Source organism: Brassica oleracea, chromosome C9 (assembly GCF_000695525.1).
Source record: "Brassica oleracea var. oleracea cultivar TO1000 chromosome C9, BOL, whole genome shotgun sequence".
Lineage (NCBI taxonomy): Eukaryota > Viridiplantae > Streptophyta > Magnoliopsida > Brassicales > Brassicaceae > Brassica > Brassica oleracea.
The window spans coordinates 42,079,663-42,091,397 of record NC_027756.1 but is presented as its reverse complement, the minus strand read 5'-3'; the positions used below and the strand labels follow the sequence as shown (position 1 = coordinate 42,091,397).

Below are 11,735 nucleotides of genomic sequence, written 5' to 3'. Positions count from 1 at the left end.
GTTGACATTGGATTAGGGTTTATATTTCTATATAGGGTTTAGTGATTAGTGGCTAGGGTTTAGTTTATGGAAGATTGAAGTTGACATTGGATTAGGGTTTATATTTTTATGTAGGGTTTAGTGATAGTTGATAGGGTTTAGTTTATGTACGATTGAAGTTGGCATTGGGGCAAGCATTACCACCTTCCATGAAGGCATGACCATATCAGCATTTGAAAAATATGTTAAGATGATCTTTAGATTGTAACTACATTTTTACCATTTCTATTCTATATGCCTCATGTAGAATGGTAATGCATCTTACTGGCCTTTTAAAATTTAGGTTTAGTTTATGAAATATTGGGGTTAACATTGGTTAAGGTTTAAATTTTGATATTTGAGTTTAGGGTTCATATTTGGGTTAAGTTTAGTGATTAGAGTTTAGGGTTTAGGATTTAGGGGTTGAGGTGTGATTAGGATTGGGTTAGTATTTAGGGGTTTAGGATTTATATTTGGGTAAGAGTTGAGTGATTAGAGTTTAAGGTTTAGTATTTAGAAGGTGAAGGAGTATGGTTGAAGTCAGTAATAACTTCTTCCATGCAATTATAGATATTTTATAATTTCACAAATATGTACTATGTTATTTTTTTGTTTAATTCTATTTGGATTTTGTGCTTATATTTGGGTTTATGGTTTATATTTGGGTTTATGGTTTAGATTTGAACTTAGGGTTTACTGATTAGAGTTTAGAGTTTAGAGTTTAGTATAGAGGTTGAGTGAGATTGGAATAAGTTTTAATATCTAAGGATTGGATTTGGGATATGTTTATATTTAAGGGTTGTAGATAAAGTTATAATTTTATACAATTTTATATAGAATAGAACTCGGTGGATATGTATGTGGTCAATAAAAGTATACGTAGATGACTCTTCTTTCCACTGGCCACGTTATTCTTTTCCACATTTTTACCTGGTACCTGCAAAAATAAAGGATAAAACCGGATAGTTTATGGTATAAATGTTAGATAATAGATTATGTCAAAATCAAAGCTAATTACTTAATTTACATGCAATATATGGCTAGTTCACAAATTAATCCCTAAATTAATCCTTTGGTTGTCAATCTGCATTCAAAAAGGTTAGAATGGTAAAACCTTCACACAAAAAAAAAGGCCAGAAGATCTCTGTGTACCGTCAGATTATAAACAAATGAACGGTCCAGATCGCAACTAGCTTTTGTGAAAAAAGCAAAAAAAAAAAAACAAAGTTGCGATCTGAACCGTTCATCTGATTATAATCTGACGGTTTACAGGGATCAAGATTCCTTTTAAATAAGTTGTCGCGTTGATGGTTTTTTTCAGAGGTGTCGAACTATAATATTAGAGCACGATTATTGGGGAGTTCTTAGAGTGGGGTTTTTAGCGGAATATAAGAACATGTCTCTTAACTTTTAACTAAAAAAAGTTAAAAACCGGCTCTTAAAACTCTTATTTAAGAACCGGTTCTTAACTTTTTTTTTTTTTTAGTTAAAAGTTGTACTTAGCTTTTTTTTAGTTAAAAATTAAGAGACAGATTCTTATATTTTGCTAAGAACTTCACCTAAGAACCTCCAATAATCATAGGTCTTGGAGACAGAAGCAAGAGAGAGCGAAAGAGAAAAAAAAAAGTCAAAGAAGAGATGTTTTTCCACATAGTATTGGAGCGAAACATGCAATTAAACCCACGTTTCTTTGGTCGTAACCTTCGTGAAAACCTGGTCTCTAAGCTCATGAAAGACGTGGAGGGCACTTGCAGGTTTCTTTCTTCACCTTCAATCCTAGTAATCAGGAAATTCGAGATTGTTGATTGATTTGTGTTTGGTTTGGTGACAGTGGGCGGCATGGGTTTGTAGTGGCCATAACTGGAATAGAAAGCGTAGGCAACGGATTGGTCCGTAATCAGGGCCGGCCCCGAGATTTAGGGGGCTGTAGGCGGTTTTTTAAAATTTACAGCTAAAACTTTTTTTTTGGTAAATTTGGGGCCTAAAAAAAAATTTTTGGGGGCTTTTTTCTATGTAATTTTTTCCAAAATTTTTGGGGGCCTAAGGCCAATGTTTCGTTAGGCTTTGCCCAGGACCGGCCCTGTCCGTAATGGGACTGCTTTCGTCACCTTCCCCCTTAAATACCAGTGCGTCGTTTTCAGACCTTTCAAAGGCCAGATCTTGGAAGCTGTTGTCACTCTCGTCAATAAGGCAATGTCTATTAGTTTCATGTAGTTCTTTGTCTTTAGTGACAAATCAGTCGAAATTTCCACTAACATATGTTATCAGATGGGATTCTTCGCGGAAGCTGGGCTGTCCAGATATTTGTGTCCAAGCTTATATGATTTTTTTTTTTGGTTGCATGTGTTTATATATATAATAACTCTTATTATCTTCTTTTCAATGACCACAGTTGATACCAGATGATACGGAGTTTCAGGCTGGAGACATGCTTAATTATACAACATCTGATGGATCAGTTTGTTTCTTTTCTCTATCTCTTGTTTTCATCTATCTTCAAGAAACCTAATGTTTTCAATAATTCGTGCAGGTTAAGATCCAGAAAGAATGTGAAGTGAGACTAAAGATTATTGGCACCAGAGTCGATGCCACTGAAATCGTATGCACCATTCTCCATAACTCTAATTTACAATGCAACAACTTATATTCTTTCAATCTTATCTCTAGTCTTATCGATCGATGTTTAAGCACATTTGTCTTTGATTTTGCAGTTTTGTGTGGGCACCATCAAAGACGATTTCTTGGGAGTCATAAACGATCCTGCAGCCGCATAGGCTCAGCCGGCTTCGATTCTTGTCATGTGATAAAGTTGTATAATAGTCCAGTCCCATGGATGTTTATCCTGAATCATTGGAACTTGATCGTAACCAATACTTGTGGGATGTAACTTCATTCGAGTTTGGTGAACTCTGTTCATGTAGTTGCAAACTGTTGTCATAGTAATTGTGTAGAGAGTTGAGAGGAACACAAAACTCAAAGTATTATTTGAATTATATAAAAAGAAAATAGGATATCCATATTTGATAGATTTATGGACAAACACAAAAAGAGAAAAATCATCCAGTTCTTCTCCCATCGATTAACGTTCCTAAGGATATATGTTTTTGGTCAAAACCTTCCTTGACTATAGAAGCCATTGCCATATCAGCCAAGGAAGATTTTAATGTAGTACCTATATTTATTTGAAATGTTTGACCCTTGTTAGGGAAACCAAGAAAAATAGATTTAGTGTACTTTCGTTTATAAAAATCTCTACCACAATATTCCTCCTCTCAGTCCCCAATTTGACTTTCTTGTTTAGAGTTTCACACAATGGCTAAGTTTCTTACATCTCTTTTCTTAATCTCTTTAACATTCATGTTCACTGGAGATGTGTCTGCAGATGATAATAGACAGGCAAGTTCAAGTTTTTGCTTCTTCTTTATGATCAAAGCACACCGTTAAGTAACTCTCTCTCTCTCTCTCTATCTCTTTAATACATACGTACATATATGTATTGCAGGCATATATTGTATATCTAGGAGCACTTCCTGAGAATGGATACTCAGCTCCATCTCAACATCTCAAATTGCTCCAAGAACTTTTTGCCTCTAACTCTGAGTAGGATTCAACCTTTTTTGGTTACAGATTTGTGATACTTTAGATATGTAATTATGTAAAAGAATAATTATCCTCTCTTTTTTTTTGTTCCTTTTTACAGTTCTGCATCGAGTTTGTTAATTAGAAGCTATTCAAGGAGCTTCAATGGATTCGCTGCTTATCTATCTCTAGCCGAGAGTAAGATACTGGAAAGTGGGTAACCTCATAAATTCTTGATAAAAGATTAGAAGAACTTTAGGAAGATCTTACCTAAAACTCATAACCTTTGCTACGATTTATATAATATGTGTAGGTATGAAAAAAGAAGTGGTCTTCGTATTTCCAAGCCGGACTTATGAACTGGACACAACAAGATCATGGGACTTTGTAGGATTGGGTGAGAGAGCGAAACGAGAAAGTGCGAAAGAAAGTGATGTTATCATTGGAGTCTTTGACAGTGGAATCTGGCCGGAATCTGAGAGCTTTCACGACCAAGGTTTTGGTCCACCTCCACAGAGATGGAAAGGTTCTTGTAAAGGTGGCAGAAACTTCACTTGCAACAAGTAAGATTATATTCTAACATTTTCTTCTTATCAAACTTGATAGAAAGTTTGTATATAAAAATTATTAGGTGCTGAGAACTTATAGGGAGCACTTAGTTTGCATCTCTGAAACTACAAGATATCATGCAATCATGATTTGAATATCCTGTTTGGTTGATGTATATTTAATTAGTAAACATTATATTATTCATATGTAGAAGATTTATAGGAGTTTGTAATGAATTAGATCAATGAGCTAATATTTTTTTCACTCATAAGACATTGAGAGCAATGATTGCACATTAGTAAGCTACTTATTTCCTTGTGCATGGTCTGGTCTTATATACTAAACGTCTGACCTGTTATTATCTTTCTTGTGGTACAAGCAAACTCATTGGAGCTAGGTTTTACCCAAAAAACTCTGTCTCAGCCAGAGACGACGATGGCCATGGGACCCACACGGCTTCAACGGCTGCCGGCAACCCCGTTCAAGCGGCCAGCTTTTACGGCCTGGCTCAAGGCACGGCTCGTGGTGGAGCACCCTCGGCGAGAGTAGCCGCCTACAAAGTCTGCCTCAAGGACATTGGCTGCAAAGACGTAGATATCCTCGCAGCTTATGATGACGCCATCGCCGACGGAGTTGACGTCATCTCTATCTCGATCTCAAGAGAAGCCCCCAATATCCTGAGCAATTCTTTCGCCATTGGTTCATTTCACGCAATGACTAGAGGGGTTGTCACGGTTGGGTCCGCCGGGAACTATGGGCCCGACCAAGGTACAGTTGCAAATGTATTTCCGTGGATGGTAACCGTCGCGGCCAGTGCTACGGACCGGCGTTTTGTTGACAGAGTCGTTCTTGGTAACGGAAAAGCTTTAACGGTACGTTAACTTTATCTTATTGTACGATTTAGTGAGAAAGTACAGAAGTTGTTGGTTGATACTCTGTTTCTTGAAACAGGGTTTGTCAGTTAATCCAGTTAACTTCAACGGGACAAAGTTCCCGATAGTTTACGGTCAAAACGTTTCAAGAACTTGTCCCGCGTTGCAAGCTAGGTGAGTGAGAAAACTCTCTTCTTGATTGTTCCAATATGAATCTCGAATCAAGAACACATTTGAAAGATGCTCATAATGATAATTGGCAGCTTTTGCGCCAAAGATTGTGTGGACAGGGACTTGGTCAAAGGGAAGATCGTCCTCTGCGACGAGTTCCTAGCAAACAAAGAGGCTTACAAAGCCGGAGCCGTTGGATCCATTGTTCTAGACACTTTCACTCGAGACGTCTCCTTTGTGTTCCCATTTCCGGTCTCTTCTCTGAGCTTAGAGGATTATACGTCTGTTAAATCTTATGTCAAGTCTGTAGAGTAAGTACAGTAACGGTAGAGAAATGAATCACTGGAGCAGTTATGTTGTTAAACAAGTGAATTTGCAGGAAACCAGAAGCGGAGATACTGAGAAGTGAAGAGATAATTGATAAAGAAGCTCCTTATGTTCCGTCCTTCTCTTCTCGCGGGCCAAGTTTCATTATCAAGAACGTATTGAAGGTAATGAAACCGGAACAAATATCATTAGTAAACTTATGTTTGGTTTATCTAACAGATATTTGATATGCAGCCTGACGTAAGTGCACCTGGATTAGAGATTCTTGCTGCATATTCTCCAGAAGCTTCTCCTTCAGATAACCCTGGGGACAAGAGAAGTGTGAAGTTTAGCGTAATGAGTGGCACATCCATGGCTTGCCCTCATGTGGCAGGTGTAGCTGCTTATGTCAAGTCTTTTCATCCAGACTGGTCTCCCTCGACAATCAAATCCGCTATCATGACAACCGGTAATGTTCAAAAACCAAATCTTTGTTTCTTGATTTCCGACTACAAAAACTGAGAATTGTCATGGTGTATATTGGCAGCTACGCCCATGATGAACGTTATGAAAAACCCGGACCTAGAATTTGCATATGGATCAGGCCACATTAACCCAACCAACGCCACCGACCCGGGACTTGTGTACGAGCTAGAGTTGCAAGACTACCTCAAAATGTTGTGTGCAGAGGGTTTTGGTCCAGGGTTGCTTACAAAAATCTCAGGACGGAACATCACTTGTTCAGAGAGAACAGAAGTCAAGGATCTGAACTACCCAACAATGACTACATTTACCACTGCTCTTAAACCGTTCAATGTCACGTTTACAAGAACCGTTACTAACGTTGGATTACCGAACTCTACGTTCAAAGCGAGTGTGGTTACTCTTCGACCGGAGATTCAGATCAGCGTTGAGCCAGAAGTTCTGAGTTTCGGTCTTCTGAAGGAGAAGAAAACATTTGTTGTGACCGTCTCTGGTAAAGGACTCAAGGATGGAAGTGTTGTGAGTTCGTCTTTGGTTTGGTCTGATGGGGGCCACAGTGTCAGAAGTCCAATCGTGGCTTACTCAATCAACCCTTTTGGCGAAAACCATTCATAGAAAAACAGAGAGAACAATGTGTATTTTGTTACTTACATATCATTGATATACAACATAACATCTTTGAACCTAAGAACTCGAACCAGTTCTTGTAATCTCTGATAAATTGCTTCTTTCTCAGGGTGTGTTGTATCTCCCACAAGGAACTCATGGATCTGGTTGTTCACTTCTATGGTACTGCAACCTGGCTCCTTGTCAATGCCTGAGTCTCTCATACTTCCTCTGATTTCATTAGATTCTTTCCATTTCCCTGATGAAGCGTAGATATTCGATAAGAGAACGTACGTCCCAGAATCTGAATCCTCAGATTCTATCAGTCTCTTGGCGACTTTCTCACCGAGTTCCACGTTTCCATGGATCTTACAAGCACTCAAAAGAGCTCCTAACATAATATGATCCGGTTCCATCGGCATGTTTTCTATGAATCTATACGCTTCCTCTAGTCTCCCGACTCGACCAAGAAGATCGACTACACATCCGTAATGCTCAATCTGCGGTTCCACATCGAAAACTCTCTCCATAGAATTAAATACCTCAAGCCCTATATCCAAAAAACCTCCATGGCTACATGCGTTTAAAAGAGCAACCAAAGTCACCTGGTTCGGCCTAAACCCTCTGTTCACCATATCCCGAAACTCCTTGATGGCTTCAAAGCTTTCCCCGTGCATCGCTAGTCCTGAGATGATCGTGTTATACGAAACAACATCTTTGTCCACCATCCCTTTGAAAACCCGTTTCGCTTCATTGATATCACCGCACCTTGAGTACATATTAATCAAAGCATTCCCTACGAAGTTACTAAGCGTTATCATTTGGCTCTCAACAAACGAATGTACCCAGCGCCCTAGCTCCAACGCACCCAAATCAGAGCAGGCAGATAAAATACAGACGGCTGTGAACTCGTTAGGACTAACATTCTCCATCTGCATCTCCCTGAAAAGCTCCAAAGCTTTGTTCATCTCCTTGTTTCTAACCAACCCGTCAATCATCGCAGTCCAACAAACCGTATCTTTAACCTTAACATCTTTGAACAGCTCCAACGCCTCTTCGATAGAACCACATTCAGAGTAACAGTTTATCATAACCGTAGCTGCAACCTCATCTCTTTCAGGCATTTCATCGAACACCTTCTTCGCATCAACCAATTCTCCATATCTCCCGTAGACTTCCATCAGTTTTAGCCTCACCGATCTGCAAGACCCGAACCCGAGTTTCAAAACCTGACCTTGAATCTCTCTGCACTCCTCCAAATCACACGCTCTGAGAACAGAGGTGATCACGTAGTTATCAGGCATGATCGAATCGTCAATCATACGGCTATACAACGCAGCTCCATCAGCGGAACGATTGGATGTCACGAATCCATCGATCATGGCGGTGTATAGATACACGTTAGGATTGGATACGTAACGAAACAAGTCGTAGGCGTAGTCGATTGAACCGAGAGTGGAGCAGATGCGGATAAGTTCGAAGACAACGAAAGCGTCTTGTCCATGGAAGGTACGGATTATCTTGGCGTGTATCGGTGGAATTTGAGCGATGTTCTTGCAGTTTCGTAGGAGAGAGATGAATGTTTTCCGGCGTGATAGCCTGAGAGCGTTTGGATCGAGGTCTCGCCGGAAAGTTAATGGACCTCCGCTTGCCGTTATTGAAGAAATCATTCCCGCGCAATAATGGAGAATCTAAAACCGCACATAATTATAATCAGCCCAGCCCAAGTTAGAGTACATATAAGGCCCAGTTTCTTTTGAACCTGAGCCGAAAGGTTGTTGAAAAACAACGAAAGTTAAACCGTAAGGTAGACTCAAGGTGCTGTGTTCAAAAAAAAAAAAAAAAAAAAAAAAAAAAGGCAAGGTGCCAGAACTTTTAACAAAATCTACCGAACTGAGTTATAATTCTACTCTAGACCAACTCTTAACCAAACCGAAACACGAAACAACCAATCATATTGTTAGTACAGAAAAAGCGTTGATGAGTTAATCTCACGGTCTCCTTAGTTTCCAAATGTGTTTGTTGTACACAGTTTCTATTCAATACTCAGAGGTGCGCCCTTGACTCACTGTGCCACTGTAACTGATCCTTCTTGTTTCAGCTTGATTAAGCTGCTCTCAATGTTTCTAAGCACGGGTTTATAGCTGTAATATATGGCAAACGATTAATCAACAAAATAGGATCTCAAAAACTGTTGAAGAAGAAACTATGTGAATGAAACTTACACACGCATAAGCCCATTGTATGCTTGTGTTGTTTGCTGGAGTTGAGCTGAGAGTTGGAGAACTTGCGCAGATAACGATTCAGCTCTGCTCTGTTCTTTCGCCAGTTCGCTCTGAAAGAAAGGTGATGCGGAATTTTAATCACAGGTTTACCTTATAATATAACTTAAGAGCTGCTGAAGTTAAAACCTTGAGGGACAGAGTTTCAGTTCCATCTGACCCATTTGCCTGAACTTCTGGAGACACTCGTGATAGAGTACCAGCTTGTTCTGTTCTTAACTTGTCCAGAGCTTCACGGAGTTCTACATTTTGCTTTAGACATTCTTTCACCTATAACATTTGATACAAATCAATTTAAATTCCACGGAACTGTTTTTCACTCAAAAGGAAACGTGAGACTCGTACTTGATTCTCCCACTGCTTTGAGATGTTGATTGATTCTTGATACGAAGCCCAGAGGTTCGAGTTCTCCTCAAAAAGCTTCTCTATTTCAGATGATTGGTTGTCAATCTGAAAAACATAGTGCGTGAAAATTATTTCTCCGCTCATACCCTTGACTATTGTATACACTGATTGCAGTAAGTTAAGACATACCTCCATGAGAAGCTTTTGTCTACTACTCTCCAATCTTTCAAGGGCAACAGCCATATCATGCAACTGCTTCTCAAGTATTTCTTTATCTTCCTACATGGAAACGAATCAAACCTCAAGGATTCCATAAAACGTTAAAGGCCTATATGCTTCTGACTTGGCAAGTGGCAGTACTGGGTTAGTTAAAATTTTCTTACCACTGAAAATACTTTTTGACTTGACTCTGATGCTTCTGCATAACAAATAGCATGGGAACAGAGTTATTGATATGTATCCAAAAGTGCACATTCAGTAAAACGATTCCTTAAATTACTCCAAAAAAAACATTTTACACGTAAGCTAATGCATCCAAACACCACAGCTGCATAAGGACTAGTTTTGAAACAACGAGACTTGCAAAACATCAAGTATTACCTGAGGCACCGCTAGATAAAGCTGAAATTTTCTGTTCCAGTTCCTGCTTTTCAGACATTAACGAAGCAACTCGTGTTTGCTCTTCAGCTACACGCTGTTGTTCTTGCTGCCTCAACATTGATTCTTTCTGTGTATATTAAGAACATTACTATCGTCAAAACAAAGACTCTGACGAGAAAGTATCGATATCAAACCTGTAATTCTAATTTTAGTTTGGCCATCTCCGTCTCTAATACTTGGTCCGGGGAAACTCCAGCAAATGAAGTACCCATTGTTTGCTGTTGTATCGAGTTAAGCTCGGCTCTGAGAGATGCTGCATCTTCCTCCGCCTATCAACAATGAGTAAATAGTTTAGAAAACAAGAAAAAGGAAACTTAATATTCGGAAGACATAAATAAAGGCTATCTGCATACTCGATATTGTTCCTCCTCTGCCTCTTTAACACGTTTCTTCAGAGTCCTAACTTGAGCTGAGAGATCCTCCTATAAGCAATAAATCTATACCAATCAAAATGCAATCAAGGGTAGGTTATAATTGACACCATTAAAAACTAAATATGAGTAATCCTAACTCGTGAAACAACAGCAGCATCTTTCTCCATTGCAATTTCCTTGAGAGCTTTTCTCAGAGATGGCACTGTGTTCTGTTCCTGTTATATCCATCCCACAAGAACATATGTCAAGACATTACAACACAAACTGAATGAGGAATGGATAAAGATGTCAAACAAAAAAAAAGCTTTAAACTGTGACTCACTAGCACATTCAACCGAGTCTCAAGTGATTCATTCTCAGCTTCCTTTGTCTGAAGCTGAAGCCCATAGACAAAAAAAAAATCATCAATACATTTTATACACAAAAAAAAAGATACGGGATCTGCTTTCCTGCAAAGGAAAGAAGGATACCTTTGAGTACAACATTTTGTTACGCTCCTCCATGTCTGCATTCTTCTTCTGCAGCTCTTTGAGCTGAGAATATAAAGCACCAACATCGGTCTGTGGAGAGAACAAACCATAATCATCAGCAAGATCATAATATATCTATAAAACCAATACAAAACTCCTAATGTTCAATTACAGACTCAGCAAAGTTGGATGCAAATTCAAATTCGAGCATTCTCATTATCACAACCATCTCTATCTTCCAATCAAATAAAAATTTGATATAAGTTTACCTCAGAAAGTCGATTCTCGCTCTCGGATTTTCTGATCCCTGCAACGGATTACAATTGAAACAATCTAAATAGATTCCTTAATTCAAAACCAAAATTGAATAAGAGATGCAATTACCAGCGGTAGGAATCGGAATCTCGCTAAGATCTGGCCCTGAAGAAGTTTTGCTGAGCCTTTGAGCAGCTCTCTTTTGACGGATCTCCTCCAACTACGAGATCACAGAAAGCGGAAAAAGAATCAAATCATGGATGTAAAATACCGTAAGACGAAGATGAAGACGGCGACGACGGGAATCCTTACGGTGCGACGTCCTAGAGACGCGTGGTGCGAGTCCATGTTAAGTTTCCGGCAACGTCTGCAGCGGATGATTTACTGGTGAAGATAACTGCCGGCGACAAAATTAAATGTTTAATTTGGGCTTTATTGGAGAGGACAGTGGGCCAGGCCAACTTATGTCTCGTTTATAATTTTGGGATTTATAATTTTTTTTTTGTTTTTTTTTTTTTTGGTAAAATTGTTTTTGTATTTAGTTAGGAACATAATAAATAAAATCTTTCGTATTGCTACATTTGAGCACAGAGCCATGACTATAAAGTATAAACACACACTTGTGTGTGTGAACCTGAGAATAAAAGTTAACATGGTTACAACAACATCTAAGCCACTGACTCTCCATAAGTGGATATGGTTACATGGCATTCCTGTAGCTATGAATTTATCCATTACTAAACTAGAAATTCAGATTTTGGTATG

General features: G+C 38.9%; 4 protein-coding genes and 1 long non-coding RNA gene across 6 annotated transcripts; 3 read left to right on the top strand and 2 right to left on the bottom strand.

The window, feature by feature from the left end:
- Window positions 1-1,656: 1,656 nt before the first annotated feature.
- On the top strand, window positions 1,657-2,414 carry LOC106315062 (DNA-directed RNA polymerase II subunit 7). Its single transcript, XM_013752834.1, has 5 exons — window positions 1,657-1,772; window positions 1,850-1,907; window positions 2,080-2,208; window positions 2,287-2,312; window positions 2,411-2,414. Exons 1-5 carry the CDS (start codon window positions 1,657-1,659, stop codon window positions 2,412-2,414), a joined length of 333 nt encoding a protein of 110 aa, XP_013608288.1.
- Window positions 2,415-2,427: 13 nt separating this feature from the next.
- On the top strand, window positions 2,428-2,757 carry LOC106317407. Its single transcript, XR_001265124.1, has 3 exons — window positions 2,428-2,476; window positions 2,549-2,617; window positions 2,730-2,757. It is a non-coding gene; the product is annotated as an uncharacterized LOC106317407 (long non-coding RNA).
- Window positions 2,758-3,330: 573 nt separating this feature from the next.
- On the top strand, window positions 3,331-6,600 carry LOC106315061 (cucumisin). Its single transcript, XM_013752833.1, has 10 exons — window positions 3,331-3,414; window positions 3,521-3,618; window positions 3,719-3,810; window positions 3,911-4,160; window positions 4,526-5,018; window positions 5,098-5,192; window positions 5,282-5,500; window positions 5,569-5,680; window positions 5,751-5,964; window positions 6,043-6,600. The coding sequence occupies exons 1-10, from the start codon at window positions 3,331-3,333 to the stop codon at window positions 6,591-6,593; spliced, it is 2,208 nt and encodes a 735-aa protein (XP_013608287.1). The 3' UTR covers window positions 6,594-6,600.
- A 7-nt stretch (window positions 6,601-6,607) lies between these two features.
- On the bottom strand, window positions 6,608-8,401 carry LOC106319213 (putative pentatricopeptide repeat-containing protein At5g59200, chloroplastic). The gene has a single exon (XM_013757476.1). It carries the CDS (start codon window positions 8,252-8,254, stop codon window positions 6,626-6,628), a length of 1,629 nt encoding a protein of 542 aa, XP_013612930.1. The 5' UTR covers window positions 8,255-8,401; the 3' UTR covers window positions 6,608-6,625.
- A 113-nt stretch (window positions 8,402-8,514) lies between these two features.
- Window positions 8,515-11,386, bottom strand: LOC106319215 (protein Daple). 2 transcript variants are annotated; one of them, XM_013757477.1, is made up of 15 exons: window positions 11,283-11,386; window positions 11,100-11,190; window positions 10,985-11,022; window positions 10,716-10,805; window positions 10,568-10,621; window positions 10,383-10,460; window positions 10,225-10,293; window positions 10,006-10,140; window positions 9,812-9,938; window positions 9,595-9,629; window positions 9,401-9,490; window positions 9,212-9,316; window positions 8,996-9,136; window positions 8,810-8,919; window positions 8,515-8,728 (listed from the first exon to the last, which is right to left on the bottom strand). In XM_013757477.1, exons 1-15 carry the CDS (start codon window positions 11,316-11,318, stop codon window positions 8,650-8,652), a joined length of 1,278 nt encoding a protein of 425 aa, XP_013612931.1. In that variant the 5' UTR covers window positions 11,319-11,386; the 3' UTR covers window positions 8,515-8,649. The 2 variants fall into 2 exon arrangements, with proteins under 2 accessions (XP_013612931.1, XP_013612932.1); XM_013757478.1 differs by lacking the exon at window positions 10,568-10,621.
- Between the last annotated feature and the right edge of the window lie 349 nt (window positions 11,387-11,735).